At 54.0% G+C, this 24250-nt stretch overlaps 5 protein-coding genes across 5 annotated transcripts; 2 read left to right on the forward strand and 3 right to left on the reverse strand.

Annotated features, from left to right (window-relative positions):
* Window positions 1-1279: 1279 nt before the first annotated feature.
* On the reverse strand, window positions 1280-2044 carry CPAR01_00091 (uncharacterized protein; the record flags this gene model as incomplete). Its single annotated transcript, XM_060484384.1, has 4 exons — window positions 1280-1447; window positions 1500-1683; window positions 1789-1840; window positions 1918-2044. The coding sequence occupies 4 exons, from the start codon at window positions 2042-2044 to the stop codon at window positions 1280-1282; spliced, it is 531 nt and encodes a 176-aa protein (XP_060355241.1).
* A 3914-nt stretch (window positions 2045-5958) lies between these two features.
* On the forward strand, window positions 5959-8495 carry CPAR01_00092 (glutamine-dependent NAD(+) synthetase; the record flags this gene model as incomplete). Its single annotated transcript, XM_060484385.1, has 7 exons — window positions 5959-6133; window positions 6209-6372; window positions 6429-6812; window positions 6879-7601; window positions 7662-7822; window positions 7880-8080; window positions 8135-8495. 7 exons carry the CDS (start codon window positions 5959-5961, stop codon window positions 8493-8495), a joined length of 2169 nt encoding a protein of 722 aa, XP_060355242.1.
* Window positions 8496-10438: 1943 nt separating this feature from the next.
* CPAR01_00093 (cupin) lies at window positions 10439-11008 on the forward strand (the record flags this gene model as incomplete). The annotated part of the gene is made up of 1 exon (XM_060484386.1): window positions 10439-11008. One exon carries the CDS (start codon window positions 10439-10441, stop codon window positions 11006-11008), a length of 570 nt encoding a protein of 189 aa, XP_060355243.1.
* A 444-nt stretch (window positions 11009-11452) lies between these two features.
* On the reverse strand, window positions 11453-11900 carry CPAR01_00094 (uncharacterized protein; the record flags this gene model as incomplete). Its single annotated transcript, XM_060484387.1, has 3 exons — window positions 11453-11503; window positions 11559-11754; window positions 11821-11900. The coding sequence occupies 3 exons, from the start codon at window positions 11898-11900 to the stop codon at window positions 11453-11455; spliced, it is 327 nt and encodes a 108-aa protein (XP_060355244.1).
* Window positions 11901-12687: 787 nt separating this feature from the next.
* Window positions 12688-20126, reverse strand: CPAR01_00095 (alpha-1,3-glucan synthase; the record flags this gene model as incomplete). The annotated part of the gene is made up of 5 exons (XM_060484388.1): window positions 12688-15842; window positions 15899-16140; window positions 16201-19238; window positions 19304-19564; window positions 19623-20126. 5 exons carry the CDS (start codon window positions 20124-20126, stop codon window positions 12688-12690), a joined length of 7200 nt encoding a protein of 2399 aa, XP_060355245.1.
* Between the last annotated feature and the right edge of the window lie 4124 nt (window positions 20127-24250).

Raw genomic sequence — 24250 nt, forward strand, 5'->3', positions numbered from 1 at the left:
TTGATGGTCTTGCGCAAAAGGCTGATTGATGAAGGAGATAAGAAACGATGATACACCAATGTTTCCTTCGAGGATACACGACGTTCAAATATCACTGCCGTCCTCCCCGCCTCCTCCCCTGCGGACCTTTTCTGGATGACGTTTGGGTGAAATGCCATCCAATTCCTCGCAAAGCCGGGCGGGCAGCTTGTCTGCGCCGGTATCATATTCCGCGTTTGTGTGAGAGGGAAAGGTGCGGCAAGACGCGGCGTCTGCCGATGTTAGCCGGGGTCCGTGCTCTGCTCCCTATGAACCTTGGACCTCTCAATTCCGATTTCCGACAAGCTTACTCAGGATACCTTGGGTACCATCAGGTGTGCTTTTGAAGGAAGATACCCCCGGCCGTTGGTTCCGCTTAATCGTGCGATTCTCAAGAGCTTGCATCGGAGGCCAATTGGTTTGAGCATTGCCGAGGATGGTTCACATCCTCGCTGGAGAGGATATCACATCAAGTGAGAGTTGGCCATCATCTTCCATGTTCAAAAGCATCCCATATAGAGACGTTGACGTAGTAACAACGTTAGTTGTGAAGCATAGCACTGCCATGTTAGTGCGCTATGAGATTACCCCGCCATCCGTACCCCGTGAACAAGTGAGGGGTCTCTCCCTGATTGTTTGATGGGTTCTTCAGCATTATTGTCCTCATCTTTTGTCTGAAGAGTTCTTGATAATGATTCAAGCTGTAAGTCAACGTTAGTCTACCACGGTACAAATCATTATCCAGTCAGGATCTTACGGGCTTGCGGGCTTTCACATGGAATCCACGGTAAGCCGCTACGGAGCTGCGGCGTGCAGGACCCTTGCTCCCCTGAGAGTGGGTCACGATAGCTGCAGGCCAGCCGCAATGGACTGTCATTCATACCCACTCACTCGAACTACACACTTCTCTCGACTGAGCGTCGTTTTTCATTCCAAACTCGGGTCTTGACAATTTTCATACTCACTCATTATTCTCAGATTCAAATGGATGGACAAGTGGAAGGCCAACGCGTCAATTGAACTGGGTACCCAAGCTATCACCGCCAGACACCCCGCTCGATCGAGCGTGAACTTCATAGCCCACCTAACTATACATCTCGAAGCATCAAGCTCCAGAGCAGAGACCCTTACCCATTGACAATCATCCCACGATATCTATCGCAATATCCCATTGCGCCAAGTCGCCTATTGAGCCAAAGCGAAGCAAGCAGTTTTACCAGGAAATATTGGACATGATCCGAAGAAGCAGAGCCAGGGAAGTTTACTCCTCGCCCTCGTTCTTCTTGTTCTTCTTCTTCTTGCCACCGCCGCCGCCGCCGATCTTCTCAATTGCGGGATTCTTCTGAAGGTGAACAACCAGGCGCGTCCAGGACTCCTCCTTGTCCCATTCAAAGCCTGCCAGGTACGGGTTGTCGAGCTCATCGTCAGACTGAGCACCCTTGTTAGCAAAGGTCATACCACACGGGGCGTTGTGTACTTACTCTCTTCTTGTATGCCTTGTGGATGGCGTCCAGGGCATCTTTTATTGTTACTCCCTTGAGGTTGCGTGCTGTTACTTCCATGCCGAGAGGGAAGTGCAGGTCAATCTTCTTGACTGGGGGCTTTGACAGGTGCAGCTTGAGGATTTCCTTGTCCTCGACTTGCGATGATGAAGTGTTGATCTTCCTGTTGAGGGTCAGCCTGTGTTATCCAATGTGTAGCGACAGTAACCACCATAGTCCACGGTAGGCAACGTAGCTAATCATGTGTGCTGAATGAATGTCAACTTACCATCCTGTCCGTTGTGTTTCCGGTGCGAGCTCAAGCTCAATCTTTTGTTCCTCTGTTGTGTTGTTAGTCGTGTCCCGAAGTAGCCGAGTTCAAAGTCAAGTCAAGTGCGGGGTTGAGACAGTGACGTACCAAGGTCCTTGATGTTGTACACGCCAGGTGCAGCGGCCGAGGATTGGCGGCGAGTCTTGGACTCCTTGGGTGGTGATTGAGAGAGACCCTCGACAGCTGAGTCGACCTTGGTGAGCGGTTCCGTCATGATGGCAGTCGTTTTGTGTGAAGTGTTTGATCAAAGGTGATCGTGTTGTGTGTTGGAATCTGAATGGCATGTTAGCTAGGGGAGCTTCCCATGATGCCAATTCAAGCTGGAGCTCAAGCTCCAGCTCCAACCCAAAAGCTTCTCCAAGCTTCAAGCTCCGAGGTCCAGGAACAGGAGCTCTTGTGCTTCTCTCAATGGATGACGATTAGGAAGGAAAGGGGTAAAGGGTAGCTACCTTTGTTGAACAGGTGATGTGTGGTTGTGAGATGGATGGTTGGAGGAGAAGTGGGATGAGGAGGGGATTAAGAAGGGCAGAGAGGGAGGGGGCAGGAGCGGAGGTAGATGGATGTCGATCCGGTCGATCGCATGACCTGGCGTGCGGCCTGAGGTAAGGAGAGGAGAAGGGAGACGAGGGAAAGAGAGGGGTCCGTCAAAAGTGAAGTATCGAGAAGAGGTATCTGATGTTACGATGTGCAGAGTGAGGCGCGGGAGGATACATGGAGATGTACACTGGCTTGGGGGTGTACTCGTACGTATTAGACGAAAAAGTGGTGCTTAGGGTCCTGGGAGTGGTCGGTTTTGTCGGACCAGAGCTGGAGCTGAACAAGCCGTAGGTACTTCACTACCTCGCTAGGTACTTACTTACCTGACTGAGGAAAGAAGCAGCAAGCTCCCTGCATCGGCCTTGGAGTGGTAGCCATTCCATTGTCGATGCATTACGGTTTCGTCAGACCGGGCGGGGTAACTGCCCATCAATGGCGTCGCCAGACGATCGCGTGACATAGAAGCTCATGAGATGCGCGCAGGCCTGCGACTTGCTACGAGGGAGGACGGCGAGGAACGGGCGGCAGGTGACGGGTGGTCCGGGCTGGGAGCAGGCGCAGCGCAGGGACCAGGGGGCAGACCTGAGCTGACAGGGAAAGAGAGAACCACAACCCACAGGAGCTCCTTCTTTTTCCTCTCTCTGTGGCCCTGGATACCTTCCTCCGTGAGCTCATGTGAGGTTAACCTGGAACGTACCACTTTCATGCTGAGGAAAGTACATGCAATCTTCTTTTGCCTTGCCTTGACTCTTCATCGAAACCCTCCGCTTGCTTCTTCTCTCTCATTGCCTTCACTCTTACTTCTAGGAAATGGTACCTAATTACCTGACAGTGTGAGCAAGATGGTCCGACTGCTTTGGTTGGCTGATTGTCCGAAACGGGCATGGCGCGGCCCAGGTCGAACAACCACTCGAGGGGACTTCCTGACAGATCGGCTTTAGTGCGGTCTCCGAAGTGCAAAGTCTGGGGTAAAAAGTCTGGGGAAAGGGCCAAAATAGAGAGCTTGAAGCTGCAGTCTGACGGTTCAGCGACGGTCGGGCCCACTTCTCCCGTCTCATCCTAAGCAAGCTACCTACCTACATGTAGCGATGAAGATGGGTGCCATCAGGAGCAGAGTGGGAGTGTGTGTGTGTGTGTGCGTGTGTAGGAATGTGTGGGAGGAGGGCATCTCGAGATCATCTTGATGCTTCTTTTTCGCAAGAGAGATTCTACGCAAGATCTCCAGCCTTGAAAGCAGGCACACATTCAGGGCCAGGAACAGGCGGAACAGGGACACAAGCGCAGCTCGGCGTTTGTACGGAGCACAGCAGCAGTAAGACCACCGTCTCCGACCCGTCGCTGCAAAAATGAGCCAAGCGAACCGGTTTCCCGTGGTGGGTCTCGCCGTTCAGTGTACGCAGTATGGATACGGTGGTACCACAAAACAGCCCATCCCTCACCTGATTCATCACCCCCCAACCTGCCGACACCAAGATAGCACGGCAGCAACCAGAAGAGCATTCGAGAGTAAATTGGGAAAATGGTTCGCTAGTGACACCCAAGACAGCCATTGCCGATGGGCGATGACAGACGGCATCTGAGACGAGTGAGGTGATTTGCTGGTTTCGTGAATATGCTTCGATGGGGCTTCTGCTAGCAACGAATCGACGGCCTGCCCTCAATCGCCAGAGTTTGACCATTTCCTCACTGTGACACAGTGACACAGCTCACACCACCCTCCCCGTGCTTCGTCTTGGCCCCTTTGCTCCCCCTTCTCGAGGATCCCGCCTTCAATATAAGCCATGCGGATCCCGACAGATCCTCTATTCCCACTGACTTCTGAAAACATTTCTTCTCATTTACGGATTGCACGATGTCTGCGTTGATTTAGTGTTCTGTCCTGCTTCGAGCTTTTGTCCATCGTTGTTCTATTTCATTTCTCCAGAGCATCCCACCATGACCTGCTCCGTGTTTTTCTCTTTCTTTACCTGCTTTTCTCAATAGCCAACTCTGGCAAAGTCACAGATACATTGCGCGTATATCAACCCCAACTGCAGCTAGGCGAAGCAACAGTACAGTAGCAGCATGTCGTCACGTTCTCCACATTCTCGCGCCAGCTTAGCGTCTCATTTCGTCTCGTCTCGCATGCTTCACACGTCCACCCTCACGCCCGCATCGTTTCTGTCTCTCTTTCAGTTTCTCGCTCGCTCTCTCCATCGCACGTTTCCACGTCCTGCCGGCATTCCTCGTTCCCCGCTTTCGCTTCCGCCCGTCGTGAAGACCCCACAATCCCAAGCGCGCTCAGCAAGACCATGCCCATCTCCGTACGCCCCCGTCACCTGTTCGATTAGAAACGCCGTCCTACGCCACTGCCCAAATATCGCTCGGAACAGCAATTTGAATTCCATCGCCAATGTGAAAAGACCCAAACGTACTGCACTGCACTATTTGACTACTTCGCGACCTCACCCCCGGATGATTCGGTGAGTATGGAAGATTCCCCTCCGCTGATGATTCAGTTGGACCATCCGCCGTCCCGAAGACGTCGACAACCCCGAGCATGATGCGAGCATGAACCAGATGCACTAGCGGCACGGCAAGCTCACAACACCAATTACGGATGTCCCGGCCCTTTTCTCTCCTCCACCTAGGTACTTCACCTTACGGATAGTCGCCAGCCCGTTCCAGTCCACTACGATCCGCATTAGTGATCACCGGCCACCTCACTCGCCCTCCCGGCGTTCCCCGTTTGAGGAAGATACGGACAGCGTTTGAGATGTGCAGGTGTGAAAAGGATGAATAAGATTGTATGTGAAGAAAATTGGCTCCTTGTAATAACTTCACTAACGGACATGCGGCAGGTCGAAGCAGGATGAGCATGGTGGTTCCAGCCTTTGTATCTAAGCTCTAGACAGCATGCGCCGACCCTTCGGGATTCGACTATGAGACACCTTCCCCAATCCAGACAACTACATCGAAACCTCAACATCGCCAAGCGACGAGTCGCCCTTTATATACAAACGACAGGCGACATGAAAACACTGTATCGCGTGGATATAAATGGTTGGAGACGACGCACGAACTCTGACGGACGTATTGCTCAAAGCTTGAGCTTGGAACCGCGGAGAAAAAGTGCATAGGGATTGATGAGCGGAGGGACACATGAGCAGATGGATTGGAAAGATGGAGCTTTGACTGCTTGGGTCCCGCCGTTCAGAGCCGGGGAGCCAGCGTCTGTGCTTGAACCGATAACAAGTCTTATCTTATCACAACCGAACCATTGAACCCCGCCATCTCCCTTATCGTATCTTAGTCATCAGTGACTCCGACCTGGTGCCCCTCGTACCCCTCTATTGCCAAGTGAGCATTACATCCGTGCCGTGCAGTGTCCCAACTCCTGCCACGGAACCCCGCTCCGGGCGTTTGCTTTGCTTGACGTGAACTTTGTCCCCGAACAACACTCGCTGCAACCAATCACTTTCTCCCTTGGCTGCCACCACCGTCCGCAACCACCCAATCGCACTTTTCCTGCGCTCCGTCTCTGGATCCCACCTACAGACCGGGTCCGCCATCTCACATCGGACCGCACTTGGCCTACCGCCAGTCGTTGCCATGTCATTTGTTACCGTCGCGGCGGCGACCCTGCCTAGTGTCCCCTTGGACTTCAAGGGAAACCTTGACAGGATTTTGGAGTCCATTCGCATCGCCAAGGCTCAGGGCGCTACGCTCAGAACCGGTCCAGAGTTGGAGATTCCTGGCTATGGCTGTCTTGACCATCACCTTGAAGGTACTCACAACCAAAGCCCGGCGAGCTTTGCGAAAAGTTACCTATGGGGATGAGCATGGGCTAACAGCCCGCCAGGTGATACCTTCCTCCACAGCTGGGAAGTCCTTGCTGAGATCATCAGCGATCCCATCTGTAAGGATATGCTGATTGATCTTGGTATGGGATGCCGCCATCGCAACGTCCGCTATAACTGCCGCGTTCTCTGCACATACAAGCACATCTATCTCATCAGGCCCAAGGTAAGCTTTCCATCTCAACCCTCCTTTTTGGCAAACTATGGACTCACACCACCAAGCAAAGTCTGGCCAATGATGGCCTTTACCGTGAAGCACGGCACTTCACGGCATGGACGAAGCTCCGGGAGGTTGAGACCTACTACCTAGAGGCCGTGGCCGCCGCGGTCACCGGCCAAAAGACGGTTCCCATTGGTGACTTGATCCTCAGCACGCTCGACACTGCCGTGAGTTGTGAAACTTGCGAGGAAATGTTCTCGCCCCTGAATCCTTCGACCTTTCTTGGCCTCAACGGCGCCGAAATCATCCTTAACAGCAGTGCCAGCCACGCTGAGCTGCGAAAACTAAAGACACGTCTCGATCTGATTTCGAATTCAACGCGGAAACTTGGTGGTATCTATGTATATGCCAACGCGACTGGCGTCGATGGTGAGGCGCGCATGCTGGTATGTATTCACTAACTGGCCACCAAATTCTGGTCAATAGGTTCCAGTAGCTGACTCGAAGTCCAGTTCGACGGATCAAGCATGGTGCTCGCCAATGGCAAGGTCTTTGCACAATCCTCCCAATTCTCTTTGAAGCCGGTTGAAGTCATCACCGCCACCATTTCTGTGGAAGAAGTCAGAAGTTACCGCTCCAGCATCTCTCGAAACGTGCAGGCTGCTGCCCAACCCGACTTCCCCAGAGTCGACTGCGATTTGCGACTGACGAGACCCGCCGACGAAGTGTACCTATCAGATCACCTGCAAATCGCAAAGGAGATCGAGCTTAAGATCCTCGACCCCATGGAAGAAATTGCCCTGGCGCAAGCGGTCTTCCTCTGGCAGTACCTCTGCCGCACAAACTCCCCTGGCTACTTCCTCGCCTTGAGTGGAGGTCTGGACTCCTCGACGGTCGCGCTCTTCGTCTACAGCATGGCTAAACTCGTGCTTCAGTCCATTGAGGCCGGGGAGATGTCGACGTTGGATGATTTGAGACGCATCACTGGTGACAAGACGTTCATGCCTGAGACACCACAGGAAGTTGTATCGCGCTTGCTGCACTCGTGCTACATGGGAACTGTCAATTCTGGAGATGATACTCGGACAAGAGCCCGCCGCCTCGCAGAGGTACTCGGGGCTCATCACTCTGATATCTCAATCGATGAAGCGGTTCAAGCTCACGAGGCTATTATCGAGAAGACACTTGAATTTAAACCCCGGTACGGTGTCGAAGGTGGTAGTCCCGCTGAAAACGTGAGTAGCCTCCCCGCAAGATGGGTGTGAAGATGTCCGAGGTTCTAACAGTGGATCTAGCTTGCACGCCAAAACATCCAGGCGAGAAACCGCCTTGTTGTTCAGTACGAGCTGGCACAGCTATCAACGACTGCAAGACAACTCCCAAGAGCCGGCGCAGCGCTTCTTGTCTTGGGAAGTGGCAATGTCGACGAGAACCTGCGTGGCTACTACACCAAATAGTGAGTCTCGAACCCCACGCGCATGTGCACAAGGCATATTGAGCTTACCAATACCAGCGACGCATCGTCCGCAGATATCGCGCCATTAGGAAGTATCTCCAAGACGGACGCCAAGAACTTCCAAGCTTGGGCCAGGGATCAGTGGGATTTGCCCATCATGTCCGAATTCCTCGAGGCTACGCCGTCAGCCGAGCTTCTTCCCCTCTCTGCCGGAGTCCAAGATGATGAGGCAGACACCGAGATGGGCCTGACCTACAGGTAAAGACACCAGACGTTTCCAGCCACGGCTTCAAGCACTGACCACCCTTGCAGCGAACTCTCCGAATTCGGTATCTTGAGAAAAGTACACAAGCTCGGCCCTTGGTCAACGTACCTCCGTCTCCTCGGGGACTGGAAGGAGAGGCCAGGCTACGGTCCCCGCGAGATTGGCGAGCGCGTCAAGAGGTTCTTCCGCTTCTACTCGATGAATCGTCACAAAGCCGTCATCCTTACGCCTTCGCCGCATCTCTCGGCGTACAACCCCGATGACAATCGCCACGACCTCCGCCCGTTCTTGTACGTCGTCAACTGGCCGTGGCAGTTTTCCAAGATTGATGCGCATGTGGAGGAGCTTGAGAAGAAGATTGCGGATAGGGCGAGGCCGGCAGATGTCCAGTACGACGCGCTCGATTAGGAGAAGAGACGCGAGTTGCTGGATGAGGCTCATAGACGGATGGCGGGCTGAGAAAGTCAGGTTTGGTTGATTACTGTGGAACAACGAGCTCCCAAGCAGGTCAACAAAAAACGGAAATCATTAATTCTCCATGTTACTCGCTCAACTATGCAAAAGTTCTGGCAAGGAAATCATCAACCAAACCTAAATTCCGGCCTCTCTTCAACATCGTGAAATGAATCCTGGGGATGCCACAGAACTACTCGCGCCCTCACTGACGGCACTGCTGCCGCTGCTACCTTGCCGGCTGCTGTTGGTATCCTCTCCGGGGTCCGACATTTATGCAAGACGATATCATACCAAGACACAAGGCGAAAAAGAGTGGCAGTGACAAGCAAGGCGACACTGGTATTGGGCGTCACAAGTATAAGATATCGTGTTCGACGCACAGAAGAGCGCCAAAACGGCTAGCTGACAGGATGGCCCCGAGGTTCTGTGACGACTTGAATCCTCCCCGATATGACAGAGACGGATGATCAAGTTTTGCCAAGGTTGAGATGAGCTCGGCCTCGCAGTGCTGCTGTTGCTTTGTGGAAAGGTCCGGTAGTCACGCAGCTGTAAAGTCGGAACTTGCCGTGCCGATACCATTCAAGTCTCTCAAAGGTGATGCGTCAATGCTGCTGTCGTCTAGAAATATGAATGCATCTGCCTTTTCCGGGTCTTTCGCCCCCCCCCCCCCCGGAAATCCACAACGAGTTTGCGTTTTCGGGTGTCAACAACTCGGCGCTGGTCAACAATCCCACGATATCAGTATACGAACCCAGGCCGCCGTCACCTGGCGTAAGAGGAGCAGTGGTTTCATTATTGGTGAGTGACAGAGTTGCATTGCGTTCTTCGGGTTCGGAATTCGCCGCATAGTAAGTCCGCTTTCTTGTCCGTTGTGATGGACTATAGCTGCAGGCTTGTCCCCGTCAGATGCAGCGGCGACACCACGGTCTTTCCATTCCGCAGCGTACTTTAGATTTGGCGCGGTTGTCGCAACTCTCGCGGTAGCTCTCTTCCGCATTGGGACGAGGAGATCTGGGGTTCATTGCAGTATGTAGGATTCCTCAATGCGTTTCTAATGTTCTGGAGGGACCTGAGGCAGCAAATAAGATTGATACTTAAGAGTGTGGCCACCTCCTAGGCAAGTTACTAAGGACATACTTACTACTTTAGGTCAAGGTCAGAAAGACACCAGACACCAAGCTGTTCAATGCTGCATGCCGTAGATTTGATCGCTAGCTCTTCATAGGGGACCCTGATTTGCATCTCAAATAGATACGGCGGAATAGTAGGGCTGAGGTGAAAGAAACTTAAACGCCTGATTATACTCTGCAGTATTACAAGCGCTTTTTTCCCCTCTCGTCAGAACCACGCAATCTCTCCCGCTGCCCATCGTCTAAGCTCTTCTCGACCTCCAAAATGCTAAGTGATCTTTGCAATGAGGTAAGCTGACGCCCCCCATCCCATCTCCGGCCGTTTTGACCACCTCGTCGGACACACGCGACGAATCGAGTCTGACCGCATAGATCCTCCGCCGTACTTTGCTTGGAGAAATGGATGAGAAACGATCCTTGGGAATCTCAACAACGAATGAGATGTAGTTCCGTCGCTAGGTTCGGCCGGAGATTCTGCAAGATGGTGTATCGATCCTGGATTGAGGGGTTCGCTTCATGCAGGTTTTCCGACGGTGCGTCGGTCTTTTCAAAGTATTCCTCGGTCGACGGATTACGTCGTTTTCTGAACAATCGCCAGTGAGGAAGACCAGTAAGCAATAAATCAACCTACTTATCTAGGTATATAAGCAAGCTGACATGACGCTTTCTGGCAAGACTCAGACTTCCATCTAGACGATTACATTCCAGTTTCATCTCACTATTGACCAAACCTCCAAGCCTGCGATCTTACTCGCGGTTCTCAAAATGTCCAGTCAAACACCATACAAACCCCTCCCGGCACCCCGGCGCATCGTCACAACTCACAACGCCGCAGGCCAAGCAATCCTCACCACCGACCTCGCCCCCGAACTCCCCAAAGCATCCGTCCCGGGAACAGACCTCTACCTGGCCTACACCTCCCCCTCTCTCCCCGCTCCGCTCCCCGAAGACGCCGATCTAGACGCTTACAAGACCCACCTTACCTTGAAGCCGCCCCTCGAAATCGGCATCGACATCCCCGGAGGCCTCGCCGCCCGCGTCGTTGACTTCCTCCCCGGTGGGCCCGGCGCGCCGATGCATCGGACCGAAACCCTGGACACGGGCGTGCTTGTCGAGGGGGAACTGGAGCTGGTGCTGGACAGCGGGGAGACGGCTATCCTCAAGAGGGGAGATGTATATGTGCAGAGGGGCACGATGCACGGTTGGAGAAATGTGAGCGAGACAGAGGTGGCGAGACTGTTTGTTGTGCTTACTGCGGCGGAGATGCCTGTCTTTGGCGGGGAGAAGCTCAAGGAGGTCATGCCTGTCCCTCCTACTGATTCGGAGGCCGAGTAGTGTCGGTTGCGAAGTCTTTCTCGTATGTTTCGATGAGTGATGATAAAGTTGCGAAAGAGAAACTTTCGATCTATAGGTGTGGTCTTTATCTTGCACTCTTGAGAGAAGCCCAGACCGTCGCCGATGAGCTGCACGGAGCTTTGACGCACTACAGGAGTTCAATGTAGTAGAGAAGGTGCAGAATTAAGCGTTGTCGATCTTCTTGAGTTTTCAAAGTGGTAGAACTGAGTGTTCATGCTGTTATATGAGTAACCAACATCTTTGTCCCGACTACAGCACGCAGGTGCGATAGATTTTCACGGCCTTGACCCGCAACCTCGATCTGGGTCGTTTTTGAACAGCCTGTATGCTGCATGGAAGTTGCACTGTGAGAATCGGCATGGGAAAGAAAATGATTTGAAGTGAACATTAAACGTCGTACGGCTATCTCGAACTTCGGGGTATCTAAATCTTCTCGCGGCAGTATCCGGTCGTAGCACCAACCGATTGGCATTTCTGTGTGGCATTGATCAGTGACTTTGTCTCCTCCAAGATCATCGTGTCAACTCACCTTGGTCCAATCGCAGTTGTTAATGGCCTTGGAGGGAATGAAGGCGAAGAACGACTTCTTGTATCGGTGGCACTCCTTAAAGTTCTGCCCATAGTATCCTACTTTTCCGGGGTCCACGCAAGCCTTGACGGTGTCTTCGTCCCAAGGGATGTTGTCCTGCAGTCTGCCCTCGTACATGAAGTTGCTTCTCTCGCACCTTTTTGTAGTACAAAGTCAGCAAAGGGCACTTGGAAGATTTGTAGGGGTGATGCAATCTACTTACCAGCAAGTCTTGTACTTGGCGCATGCCTCCGTAGAGGTGATGGCAACCGCCGCGATTGTAGCTAGGAGCGATAACTTCATTCTGACATTCGATGGCCGCAAGAACAAGCTCTCAATACGGATAGAGTTGTTGGAATTTAGCTTCAAGCCTTCAACAGCCCAAAAGTCTCCTGGGGCAGAAGAGACCGAGAGTGTATTGATATAGCTTCGACATTGTGCGAGATGTGGAAACGAGTCAGTAGTCTCCAGAGCTACTATCATCTGAGCGGGTGTCAAATTACACCATGTAGTACAGTGGGTTAGCATGACTCGATACGAGATTTGGTCGCCTACCGCGCCTGTGTTTTTGGAAGCTTAAGCTTCTAGCATAGATTGCTCTAGATGAGAGAGCCACTGAAAGCACCGATGATCCGGCACATTTGCGGCAATGATCATGCTACTCGTGCGAGTGGAAGGCCGTGTTGTCAAAAGACTGTTGGCGTTTCCGTGCGGACCAAGCCTACCCTTGCAAATAATAGTCGGCCCTCCGGCACGGTCAGCCGGGCGGCGCGGATGCCGTTGATGACTGTTACCAATCGGCGGGGCTTATGTCTTTGCCTTCATCGGCTTACCAGCAATTGACGCCGTCGGGCCGTATGGTATTTCGCAAGGAAATCGCGGTAGTCAAGATTGAGCGCCTGCTTCGATGCCATCCAGCGCAGCGTGCGAGGAACTTATCACGGAAGGATTTAATGGCGACAATAGGATAACAAGTCATTAACTCTATTAACATAGTAGTTTGGTCATTACTGAGGTTCATGTCTACTCAAGAAAAATGAAAGAAAATTCTATCCTTATCTAACCCAAACATTTCATAGCCTATTTCTTTTTAAGGCTTGCTAACTTGCTCCTTTCTGAAGAACTTGAAGTAACCAATGCAAATAAACAGGTTGAGCAAAAGCACAACCCAGAACCAGGCGTTGGCAAACGCGATGCCCAATCCTTCGCTAATATCAGGGAAAACAGGACCCGGACCGACGTTATTAGGCGCGGTGGCGCGGGCCAACATAGTGAAGATGGAACCCAGAACCTGAGCGGCGACACAGGCCGCCGCGACGTGCACACGGGTCAGCGTCAGCATGAGAATCATACCGATACCCGCACCCTGGAGACCGTCGAGGACGCCGAGCCACAGCCAGAGAACACGGCTGAGGACGGCACCGGCGACGGCGCTTCCGGCCCATGGCATCCAGAGACCGATGCGGGAGGTACCCCACCAGATCTGGGCCCAGCGCGGGGCGCCGAGACCGACGGCGAACATGGGGAACAACCAGGGGTGGCTCTCGCTGGCCTTGGCCAGGCCCCAGAGGACAAGGGCCCAGACGATGATGAAGAAGAAGAGGGCGAGGATGACCATGCTCCAGACGGGCACGTGCTGGGACGCGAAGAGGAAGAACCAATTACGTCCGAAGAGGGTGCTGAGGAAGTAGTTCTGGATGCAGACGGCCATGAGGTACCAGGCAATGGTCTTACGCTTCATGAGTGTCTTCCAGAGCTGGGGGATGGGGCCGGGGGTCTGGCGGTAGAAGTCGGGCAGGCCGAGGTAGAGGATAGCGCCGATGGCCCAGAGGAGGATGGCGACGGGAAGGCAGATGCCCAGGAGAGCGGGCTTGCCGGCGAGAGTGGGCTTGGCGACACTGTTGGCTTCGGCCTCGGAGACCAAGCTACCCCAGGCCCAAAGACCGAGAGTGTAGAGCTGGGTGAGACCTTGGATGATGGCAAGACGCTGGATCCACTTGGGAACGGTGGAACCACCATCGGTACCGAAGTTGAAGGCGAAGGCGAGCGATCCGGAGGATGAAGCAAAGGCGTAAAGACCAGTGGCGGCGTTCTGGAGCCAGACCATTGTGTTGTTGTCGCCAGCGAAGGGAGAGCAACCGAGGACGAGGAAGGCGATACCGTAGACGGCGTAGGGTGCCGAGAGCGGGTAGAGCAGAGGCATGGTGCGCGATAGGACGTACCAGAAGACGGACGAGACGAGGTAGATGGTGGCGATGATGTAGAGCTTCTCGGCGGTCTGGCCAACTTCACCGGTGAGAAGGGTCACCTGGTAGGAGTTGGTGGCGATGACCTGGTTAAGGGCCAGCAGCATCGCGTAGACGGGCCAATCACCGACGCGATACTGGAGCCACTTCCTGACACCCGTGGGCGCGACATAGTCCTCGGGGAGATCGAATTGCGCGTTGTAAGAGCCGGGCGAGTCGGGGGGTGTCCTGCTGTCGTAGGCACCGTTCGGGTCATCGGCGGCCATGCTATTCATCAATCCGGACTTTCTGGCGCGACCACGCTCGAGAGGCAAGCTCAACTTGGAAGAGGACTTGTTCTTGAACATGCCGAGACTCAGGCGGGAAGCGTTGGGCGAGGAGGCTCTGGATCTAGATTGTCCTCTGGCCGATGAGGGGGACGCGGAGCGACCCAGTCTGGCGTCGAGGTACATATCGAACCATTCCTTCTCGGACTTGATGAGGTAGTCCTCAATGCAGAGCTCAGAGATGGAGTTGCCGGCGTTGAGGGCCTTGAGCTTTTCCTCAAAGTGCTCGTAGAATTCACCCTTAGAGTCAGTGAAGAAGGGGTCGACCTGCTGAAGCTTGTAATCATGTCTGTCACCGACGACATCCTCGACACTAAGCATGGAGGCTCTCGAAGAGTTGTCCTGCTGCATGCCCAGACCGCCGCCCGGGGGCGGGAGAGGCAGAGTGTCGGCCATGGAGAAGCCAGAAACATTACGGCTGTGGACTCCATCCTGGCCAGCCTGTCCGGGAAGAGAGAAGTTGCGGCTGTGAGTATCGGAGATGTTGCGACCATGTTCCATCTGTCTGCCGAAAGGCCCAGGAGAGTTGGCGCGAGAGCCGTACGGGGAGTCGACATAAGCGGGAGACGGTGACATGGAAGGCGATCCGGGAGTGCTGGTGTACATCATGGGAGTCTGCATGCCAACGGGAGTCTGCATGCCGGCGGGAGTAGTGCGACCAGTGTGGAGAGTAGTGCCATCATCATCGTAGTCGGAAACCTGGCGCATCCACGCGGGGGATCGGTCGACGAGCTCGACTTCACCGCGGAGAGGCTCTTGAATGGAACCGGGACGGGTCTTCTTGACGAGGACATTGCCCTTCTTGAGACCCTTCTTACCGTACTTGGCGTGAGCGCTGATACAACCCTGCTGAAGCTTCTCGAGCTTCTCGAGCCACTCGGCGACGGGGAAACGTTGCTTGGCGGACCAGGCACGCATCATGGCTCTGGTCTTGGTATCCGTGGCGAGAGCATCCTTGATGGCGTGCTTGAACTGCTTCGTAAGATGGGCGGCCTTGGTCGATTCGACCGTGTACCACCAACCGGGCATTTGACCGAGACCACCGACGCGGGCACCGACACCCAAGGCACCCTTCCTGCCGAACTCGACAGCGACCAAACCGAAAGGCTCATCTCTGGAGGGGATCAGGGCAAACTCGGCACCGCTGAAGATGTAAGGCGGGAGAGCAGTGAATTCGGGCTTGGAGAAGACACGTCCGGGGTAGAGTTCCATGAGCTTGGCGAGCTTGAGAGCAGCGAAACGTCCGTAAAGATCAATCATGGGGCCAATGGTGATGAGCTGAGCCTTGGGGTAGTTGTCGAGAACCCAGGGGAAGATATCTGCGATGAGGTCGACACCCTTTTGCAGGGACCAACGTCCGACGAAGACGAAGAGCTCGGCTTCAGGGTCCACGTTGAGACCAGCCCACTCCTGGGCCTGGCGTCTCAACTCACCACGGCCGGCCTCGTAGGCGGGGTCGACCTCGATCTTGGGCTGGTTCATGAAGTCGTTCTTGTCCCAGTCGGCGGTATCGGTAGGATCGGGGTTGGGCAGCTGGCCGACCTTGTTGAGACCCCAGAAAATGGGATAACGAGCGAAGGAACGATCACCGTATTTGCGGGAGACACCGACAGCACCGAATCCGTTCTGGTGGACGCGGAGATACGAGGCACCGGCGTGAAGAAGGTTGAAGACTAGATAGTTGTCAGCAGCTGGACGTGGAGTTTTCTGATGGAGCGTATTGTCTTACCTGAACCGTATTGGACGTACTTCTTGACAATGTCGATATCCAAGTTGTAAGCCTTGCACACTTCGGCGCTCTCCTCGGGGGTACGCATGGGCCAGAGACCCTGGAACTCGGCGTTGTGAAGCGAAAGGGCAACGGGAATGGTCTTGGGCAACAAGTAGAGAGGAGCGATGGAACCGTGATAATCGTTGATGTGGTACATGTCGACGGGGAAACGGTTGCAAGTCTCGGCGATACATTGGTTCCTTCAAGACGTGTTAGCATACAGTCGTCTAGGCGGGAGGAATATCATCACGAAAACTTACCACGCAGAGTAGTAGATAGCAGACTCCAAGTCGTCCATACGCGGGGGGTAAGGCTCAGACTTGGTCTGCTTCCTGAAGACAGGCGCATCGAGCAGAACGTAGGTGATGTTGTCCACAATGTGGTACTGCACCTTGATCTCGTACTCCTGGTCCATGATCTTGACGTACATGCTCGGCGCAATCTGATCGATGGGGTACTCGATATCACCGACGCAGGGAACAACCCACACGAGGTTCTGGTGCTTGAGGGCCTTACCCATCAACTGGGCCATGACACCCAGACCACCAATCTTGATCTTGAGGTTCCAGTCGTCAATGTTGTACTCCATGGTCGCGATCAACACCGTCTTGCGCTTGTTGCCTGCGGTAGCGGCGGCGGCGGCGGTGACGAGGTCGGTCGAGCTGCGCATGCTGAGGGGGATCGCACCGGCGGCGCCCATGAAGACATTGCGGGTCTTTTGGATCATCATGTTGAACTTGGACTGGTCGTGGACACCGTGCTCGTTGAACTTGACCTTGTAGAAGGAGCGCTTGAAGGCCTGCACGGCGGCGAGACCGGTGAGGACGGGGACGATGAAGAGGAACAGCCAGAGGAAGAACTGGATCCACATGTTACCCTGGGGGATGAGCTGGTACTGGAAAGTAGCATCGTTGAGGACGACCTTGTAAGCAAGGTACGGCGTAGGAGGGTGGCCAGTGATGTTGACGGCGTTCTCGTACAAGGACGAAGGGGGGAGACGCTCAACGACGTTGTCTCCGTCGACGTCACCGTAGACAAAAGACTGATCGGGCATCTTGTCCGGGTTCATACCCCAAATGCTCATCTTGAAGTAGTTTGGCCACTCGTCCATGTAATGCCACGTCCACTCCGACTCGCTCTGGTGCTTCATGTTCTTGAGCAGACCGCTGTCGTAGCCGAACTGGTTGAACTTGCCCACGGCGAACATGTGCGGGATGCGACGGGGGATGTCGTAGTCAATATCAGCGTGCACCTTGTACGCGCTGGAGCCGAGGAGCTTGCTGTAGTACTGAACGATTACGTGTTCGCCCTCCCATTCCTGGGCCTTGGTACCGTTCCAGGACTGCTTGACGACCTTGGTGGAAGTCTCGTAGTCGGCCCAGTCGCTCCAAGACGACTCGAAGTTGGTGGAGTAGCGGAACTTGCTGGCTCCAGCGGAGGTGTGCTTGATCGTGATCGTACCATCATCGGCCTTGGTCAGCAGGTTGCTAGAGTAGTTTGCAGTGTGAGGGAAGACGATGGCGTTGTCCTGCGCGCCGATGCGGAACAAGAAGCGGTCCGTGGCAGCAATTGTCGAGTTGCCGGTGGCGGTCGAGGAGTTGGTGACAACCACCTGGTGCACGCCGTGCTTGACGTTCAGCAGGTTGGCCTTCCAGGAGAAGGATGAGGCCAGGGCACCGGTCCACTCAGAAATCGTCTCGGAGATGTCTGTGCAGTTGACAGAGCTGGAGTCAATCGTGGGAACGCTGTTGTCGTCGGTGTGAGACTTGAAGGTAATGGACTTTGTCACGCTGTCGCAGTTCATCTTGACCGAGAATTGAAGCTCGATGGGCACAGTGTTTGAAGGCTCGGTGGACTCGATGCGGGCGTCATGTCCGGGAACGAACTTGGTGATGGCGACCGGGGGAGGCTTAAAGTCGGCCTCGGGAACGTAGGCGCGGAACTCGAAAGGAGCCATGGTGATGTTCTTGAAGCAACCATTGTAGCCCGTGTTACCCGCGTAGGTGAGCTTCACGGGCGAGTCCTCGAGCTTCGTCGTCTGATGAGGGAAGAACAGGTTCTTGACCGTGGTGCCAGAGGTGAAGGGAGAGATGATCGCGTCGTCCTTCTTCGAGCAGTCGAATGTGTAAGTGGTGGTGACGTTCCTGTTGTGGTAGATGAACCAGACGGGGACGAGGTCATCGCCGAGGTCCTGGACACCGAGCTGGTAGCGCATGACACTGAAAAGACCAGTGACAGTGGCCATTCCGGAGTTACCAGGGTAGTAGAGCTCCTCGGTCTTGTTGGAAAGCTGCTCGAGCCACATACCGTCCTGAAGAACGGGGTAGACGGTTCTCAGGTGGTACATGTGCTTCAGGATGTTTCTGATGGGGTGACTGGGGTCGCGGTGATCCCAGGAGACAGTGTCATCGCGACATCCCTCGCGTGCCTTTGAGAGGGGCATTTGGTAGTAAAGAGTTGCCTTCATGGAGTAGCAACCGTGCTGTTGCCAGGCGGGAGCAGAGGCCAAAGGTTGACGACCGAACATGTAATTCTGCGCCGTGTTGTCAAGGACGTAGAATGCCTGCTCCTCACCCCACGTAAGCATGGGAATACCGGGCAAGTGAAGAGTCGTGACGAAAAGACCCATCAAACTGCGCTCATGGCCGACTTCGATGGCGGGCCAACGGAAGGTATCCTGGTTCATGGCACCGAACATGTGGCGGGGGTCGACCTTGCCGGTGTTGGCGTTGATCATGTCGTTGGATCGGAGGACCTCGTTCCAAGCCTCGACAAAGTTACTGGGCACATCGTAGCCGGCGACACCAGTACCGTCCATACCCAAGAAAATGACCAAGAAACGGTAGAAAGAGTAGTGGAAGGCAGCAGAGTCCAGAGCCTGGTGGCCCTCGTCGCGCAGGAAAATATCCATGTCCTTGGCCGTCTCGTTGGTGGTGTTGTAGGCAGTGTTGACGTCCTTGAACCACTGCTCGGGGGTTCTTCCGCGACCAATGTAGATGGAACCCATGGTGTTACCACCTGTAATCTCACCGGGCAGGAAGAAGTTCTCCTTGCCGAGATCGCGAGCGCACTCACGAATCTTCTTGGAGAAAAGACCCTGGGCATCGACCGTAACCTGAAGAGCTTTATCAAATCGGAATCCGTCGATATCCAACTGCTGGATCATGATGCATGAGAAATGCGCCAGCTTTTGGTTCACGGCCGGGACCCATTCTCTCAATCTGTCTTGGACGGAAGCGAATTTGGTCAATTGACGTCGGTAATCGGGGTAAACGCCGAAAGCCTCAGTGTCACCGAACTGTTCGCAGAAAAGGTCAGTACAATATCCCAAACTCAAGATTTCCAGAACGGTCCAAAGCATACCTGATCGAAGTCACCATCGTAGCAGCCGCCAAACATGTCGTAGATCTCCTGGCCAACCTCCTTGCCCTCCTCGAGGTAGAGACGGGGGAAATGCTCGCAAGTCTCGTTGTACTTGGTAGGGAACGTCCAGTCGAGGTATTGGCGATCAGTCTTGTAGATGACATCCATTTCATGAGGTTCGAAGGGCGCCGAGGAGTTGAGGTAATCCTTGTAGCCGATCAAGTCTCCCAAGGTGGCCATCGTGTTATCGAAAACGATGTACTTGCGCGCAAGTCAGTCGCATAATCATAGAGATACTTGCCAGAATCATTCAACTTACCATTCCGCGGTCGTGGACCTCCTGAACAGCGGCTTGCCATTCTGTGAGGTTGCCAAAGTGGAAATCCAACAGCGTGTGATCTAACGGTGAGTAAGAATCGTAATTCCACGGCGCGTTGATGAGCATAGATCCTCCAAAATAGATTCCCTTAATGCCCATTCCTTGCAGGTAGTCCAGTGTGTCGACGAGACCGGCGATATCACCACCCCATCTCAGTTGTGTGCCTGTGATATCCTGCTCGAGAACTGTTCCGTTGGCGCTGTCGTTTTCCGGGTCACCGTTTACAAATCTGTCGAGCATGATTGTGTAAAACGGAAATCGCCAGTTCTCTGGCGACTTTGTGAATTCGTGGTTCTCCCACTTTCCATCGTATAGGATAGGATCTGTCGCATCCTTATTTGTGTTGAGGTTGTAGTCGGCGTACTTTTCTTCATACTTGAGACCATTAACATTATGAGACAAGACGCCCAGTAGTAGGAGCGCCTTTAGCCTTCCGAACCACATGTTGGGCGGTTTGGTCTGTGATGTTCTGATGGAGGACGCCTGGGAGGTGCGTCCTCGAAGCGAGGGTGGGTAGGCGCGGGCTTGCGATATCAAGCAGTGGAAGACGCCAGAGATAAACAACAATACTTATCAGAAAAAGGTTAACAAAAGTAAACAAAATGTAACAGCAATCATGGACTGGCAGAAAGCGAGTGATGCCAGTTTGGGGGTTTGAGCGAGAGACGAAAGATGGGAAAGATGGTTGAACGATAGTAGAGCCGTTTCCCTTTCCCACAAAATACACACACCAGAGCAAGAACGAGAGCTAGGCAGGAAATGCAGAAGCAACGTACGTCAGAGATGGGGAGGGGAGAAGGGACTACGGGATAGATGGACTTTACTATGGAGCCGGAAATCTTTGAACAGCACAGCACTTGCTTGCTTGCTTGCCTCTTCTGGGCGTGTCCATGGTCCACGGGCGTGTGTGGTGGTGGTGGTAAGGGGTGGGAGGATACATGGAGAGAGAGGCAGACTAGACCCGCCCGGCTGCTGGGCATCGCCTCACGAAAAAGGGTCATCAGAATCCGTCATGCCCGCCGCCTGCGGAGCCCACCATTCTAGGATACGAGCTCGAAGTTTACTCATGTCTGCATCATAGCGGTGACCTCTCGGTGGTGTCTTCGGCTTCGCGGGCAGGGTTGCGGAGGGTGGCCGATTGGATCCTAAGAATATCCTCACCAGCCCATGGGCCCGGCCACCGCGGGTGGGCTGGAGCCAGCAACGCAGATCTTCCCGGTCGGGAACTTGGAGGAGCCCTGGAGGAGTCTACCCAGCTACGGATAGACGAGGATAGACGACCACGCACGACCTCCAGAGTATGGAGGCACTGACTGCACTGCTAGACCTAGAGGCTAGGAAGGACGTTGGGGTTTTCTTTGTCCCACTGTCCGTCCATTGTTCTCAGAGAATGGTTCGGACGGCAGCCCCCTTTCGCGTGTGTAAAGGTACGTATCTCAGTATCAACGACGACCATTCTCTCCTTGCTCTGCCACGGCCGTGTCCGCGGGCTGGACTGAGCTCGCACTGGCAAGCAACAGAAGTTGGGAAGCGGAACCCGGGCCAAGCAAGGGTGGAGCCGCAAAGAGTTGAAAAAAGTCGAACTTTTGCAGGATTTCTGGCCGACATGGGTGTTTTCCCGGGAACCCAATCGATCCTGGGATCCTTCAGGGATCATTTGGCTTGTGTCGGGCGTGGTGTGTCCATGGTCCTCAGCCGCCGAGAGAAAGCTTCAGTAGCTTCGACAGGTGTCGAGGTGTCGACATACGCTGGGCGCCAACAGATGTCAGCTCGAGTGGCCTCCCGATTTCCAAGCGTTTGAAGCCGTTTATTCTGCATGTCTTGGGCGAGCGAGCTGCGAGGGGCTGGTCGACCGTCGTCGGCGGCGGCGAGCATGGCCCATTGAATGGAGAATGCATTGAGTTGCATATTTCTCTCTCGTGTCAGCAACCCGCAAACCCGCAGCATGTGGTTCTGGCCCTGGGGCTGCGTTGCTTGGGTTCACAGTAAGGGAAAAACACAGGACCCCTTATTTTGCGTCCATGCGGCGGGCATGCGAGAAAGCACAGGCGAAGAAGAAAAAGAATTTTCGGGAAGACTGCGATAAGGAGAACACAGCTGCCAAGCGAGTCAGGAGATGGTCCCACAAGTTTACAACACAGCCGCCGGGATGTAATAGGATGGGATGGGTGATGGGACGGACTGAGCGTGATGTTGTGCTCGGCCTGTCGAATTGTCGAATGTCGACGGTCAGAAAAGAAGTGGGAAGAACAGCAATTTGACGTCACGGCATTGGCTGAGATTCAAGAACTCATAAAGCCTGCAGCGGCACTTTTGGTGGCGAAACGTTGTGGCTTGCCTTTTGCCCTCTTTACGGAGTACTACTGTGTGTATATCTGTATTCTTACTATCGTGCGCCAACCATTGCAACGGCACAACTCACTTTAGGCTGGGTAGCCGACGTGGTTATCAGTCACCTTCCTTTTTCCATGTTCTGTCAAGCCATTATCACTATCACTATCTGAACTGGTGCTACGCTGAGTCTCGGTCTGTAGCACACACTTCCAAGTATCGCCGTAACTCATACCTGAAGCTCGCATACTTACCTATCTCTCTGTCTCTACCTTTCGCCCGTCGCTTCTCGACCCTTTCTCGGAAGGTTTTTCGAACGGCGACGACAGAAAGAGAGACAAAGCCAACGGTTCTGTCATTCCCAGGAACTGCCCTGACCAGCCCGATGACAGGGCGGTTATACTTTAGTGCGCAGATTAGCCAGCGCCTCTAGCGCACAGAGGCTGCGGATAGGGCACAGAGGAACGGCCAACGGCGGGCGGCCAGCGGGTGTCTGTTCCTCGTCTGATGTCTCTCGTATTCCGTCCGAACCGCTGGCGGACTCGCGCGGGAGTGGCAGTCCTTGCAAGCTGAAACTCAAACAGCGAGGTTGGGAGAGCCTGGAAGAGGTTTGTCAACTTTCACTCTTGATTATGCTCAGTTGCCTTTGCTATTGTGTCCAATGAGACAAGCAATTGCCAATGATCTGTGGGGAATCAGGAGGTTTGGCACCTCACTGGCAGGGCTATCGTGCTTGGTGAACAAATTCTCGCCAAGTCGACCAGAAGCTTGTTTAGTCACCCCCCTTCTGCCCCTATTCCAGAGTTGGCATGACGCGGCTGCGCGAAGAAATACGGACCGGCAGTGGAGCACCGGTTTTTTGTGCACTCGACATAGCCAGGGACCTGCATATACGCCGCCGCCGTCATCGTTGATCAAGCCATTTAATGCAGACTATCCAGATTTATCCAGACTATCCAGACTATGCGAGGACGGTTCGAAAGCCACCCGTTCGGCCCCTAAAAGCAGGCACACACCGTTCGAGTTTTCCCACCTCGCGTGTCGTATTCCCCTATACCCCACCTTAGCACCGTATGGATACTCCGTACACATAGTACAAAGCACAAAATATGTTCGATACTCTGTAGACAATCAAACTCTACTCGTGTAAAAGAATATCGGCATATCGGCATGTCCGCCGCCCGCGACGACCCCCACTCTCAGCCACCAATTTGGAGAAAAGCCCCTGAGCAAAACGCAACCACACTTTGACGCATCTCGGTGAGCCATCTACCGGTATCTCCCCCCCCCCCCGGCCAGCCCGGGACGTACAGCATGAGCCCATAAATCCATAGAGTGGTCAAAATGAGCCCGCATAAAGCGATTGTGGCCCGGAGAAAAAAAGCAAATCCTTCAGCTTTGCCTTCTGAATATCGGCACCAACAGACATTTGCTAGTAGCTAAAGAGGTCTGAAGTCTCGTCATAAAATGCCCGAATCCGAGCTGCCGTCGAGGCGACGGTTGCACGACAGCACCACACCTCTCAGCACCCAAACCCAATCCGTGTCCCCTGTGGTGATCGTTGCTATAAATACTCTCTGTTATCGGCGACGGAACAGCAGGGAAGAGCGTTGTTTGTGTGATTTGTGGCGTCTACCATTGGCTCGTTTACTACGCAGTCTCGCTCTCTCACTCGCTGTGCCAACTTTTCTCTCCAGTATCGACAACCAGTTCGCACAATTGTCCGGTCCTGTGGCTAATGAAGTGAATGAGCCCATTCTTTTTTGCTCTCTTCCTCTCGACTTTCTCCGTGTGTGGCGTCCCTTGGCTGCCCACTATCGAAGACGGAGCACAAGGACCGCCGCCGAGCAATTCTGACTGAACTCGAGACTGCTTGACCATGCGTTTGTGCCACACCCCCCCTTGTCCCGGTGGGCTGGGACCACTTCACTCCCAGCCTCCAGGTTCAGGAAACACTGGAGCCAGTGTGGCCCTCGTTGGCGTTGTTCGCCCATGGGTTCGAAACCTCTGGACGGAATCACGATCAATCTGACACATCTCAACCCGTGCGGTAGCGTAGGCGAAGTCGCAGAGCAAATTGATGGAGTCGAGGGAGGAAAAATATCTTCACTCATCGTCGTTCAACCCCCAGAAATTTGAGCCCCTATTTGGTCTCCTTTTTTCAGAGTTTCCAACGGCTTTTCTCCTTGCTTTGTCTTGCTTTGTCTTGCTTTGTCGGAGAAATTGTTCTCTTTGTG

This window comes from Colletotrichum paranaense (genome assembly GCF_030867605.1).
Source record: "Colletotrichum paranaense strain IMI 384185 chromosome Unknown Scaffold_1.1, whole genome shotgun sequence".
NCBI classification, from domain to species: Eukaryota; Fungi; Ascomycota; class Sordariomycetes; order Glomerellales; family Glomerellaceae; genus Colletotrichum; species Colletotrichum paranaense.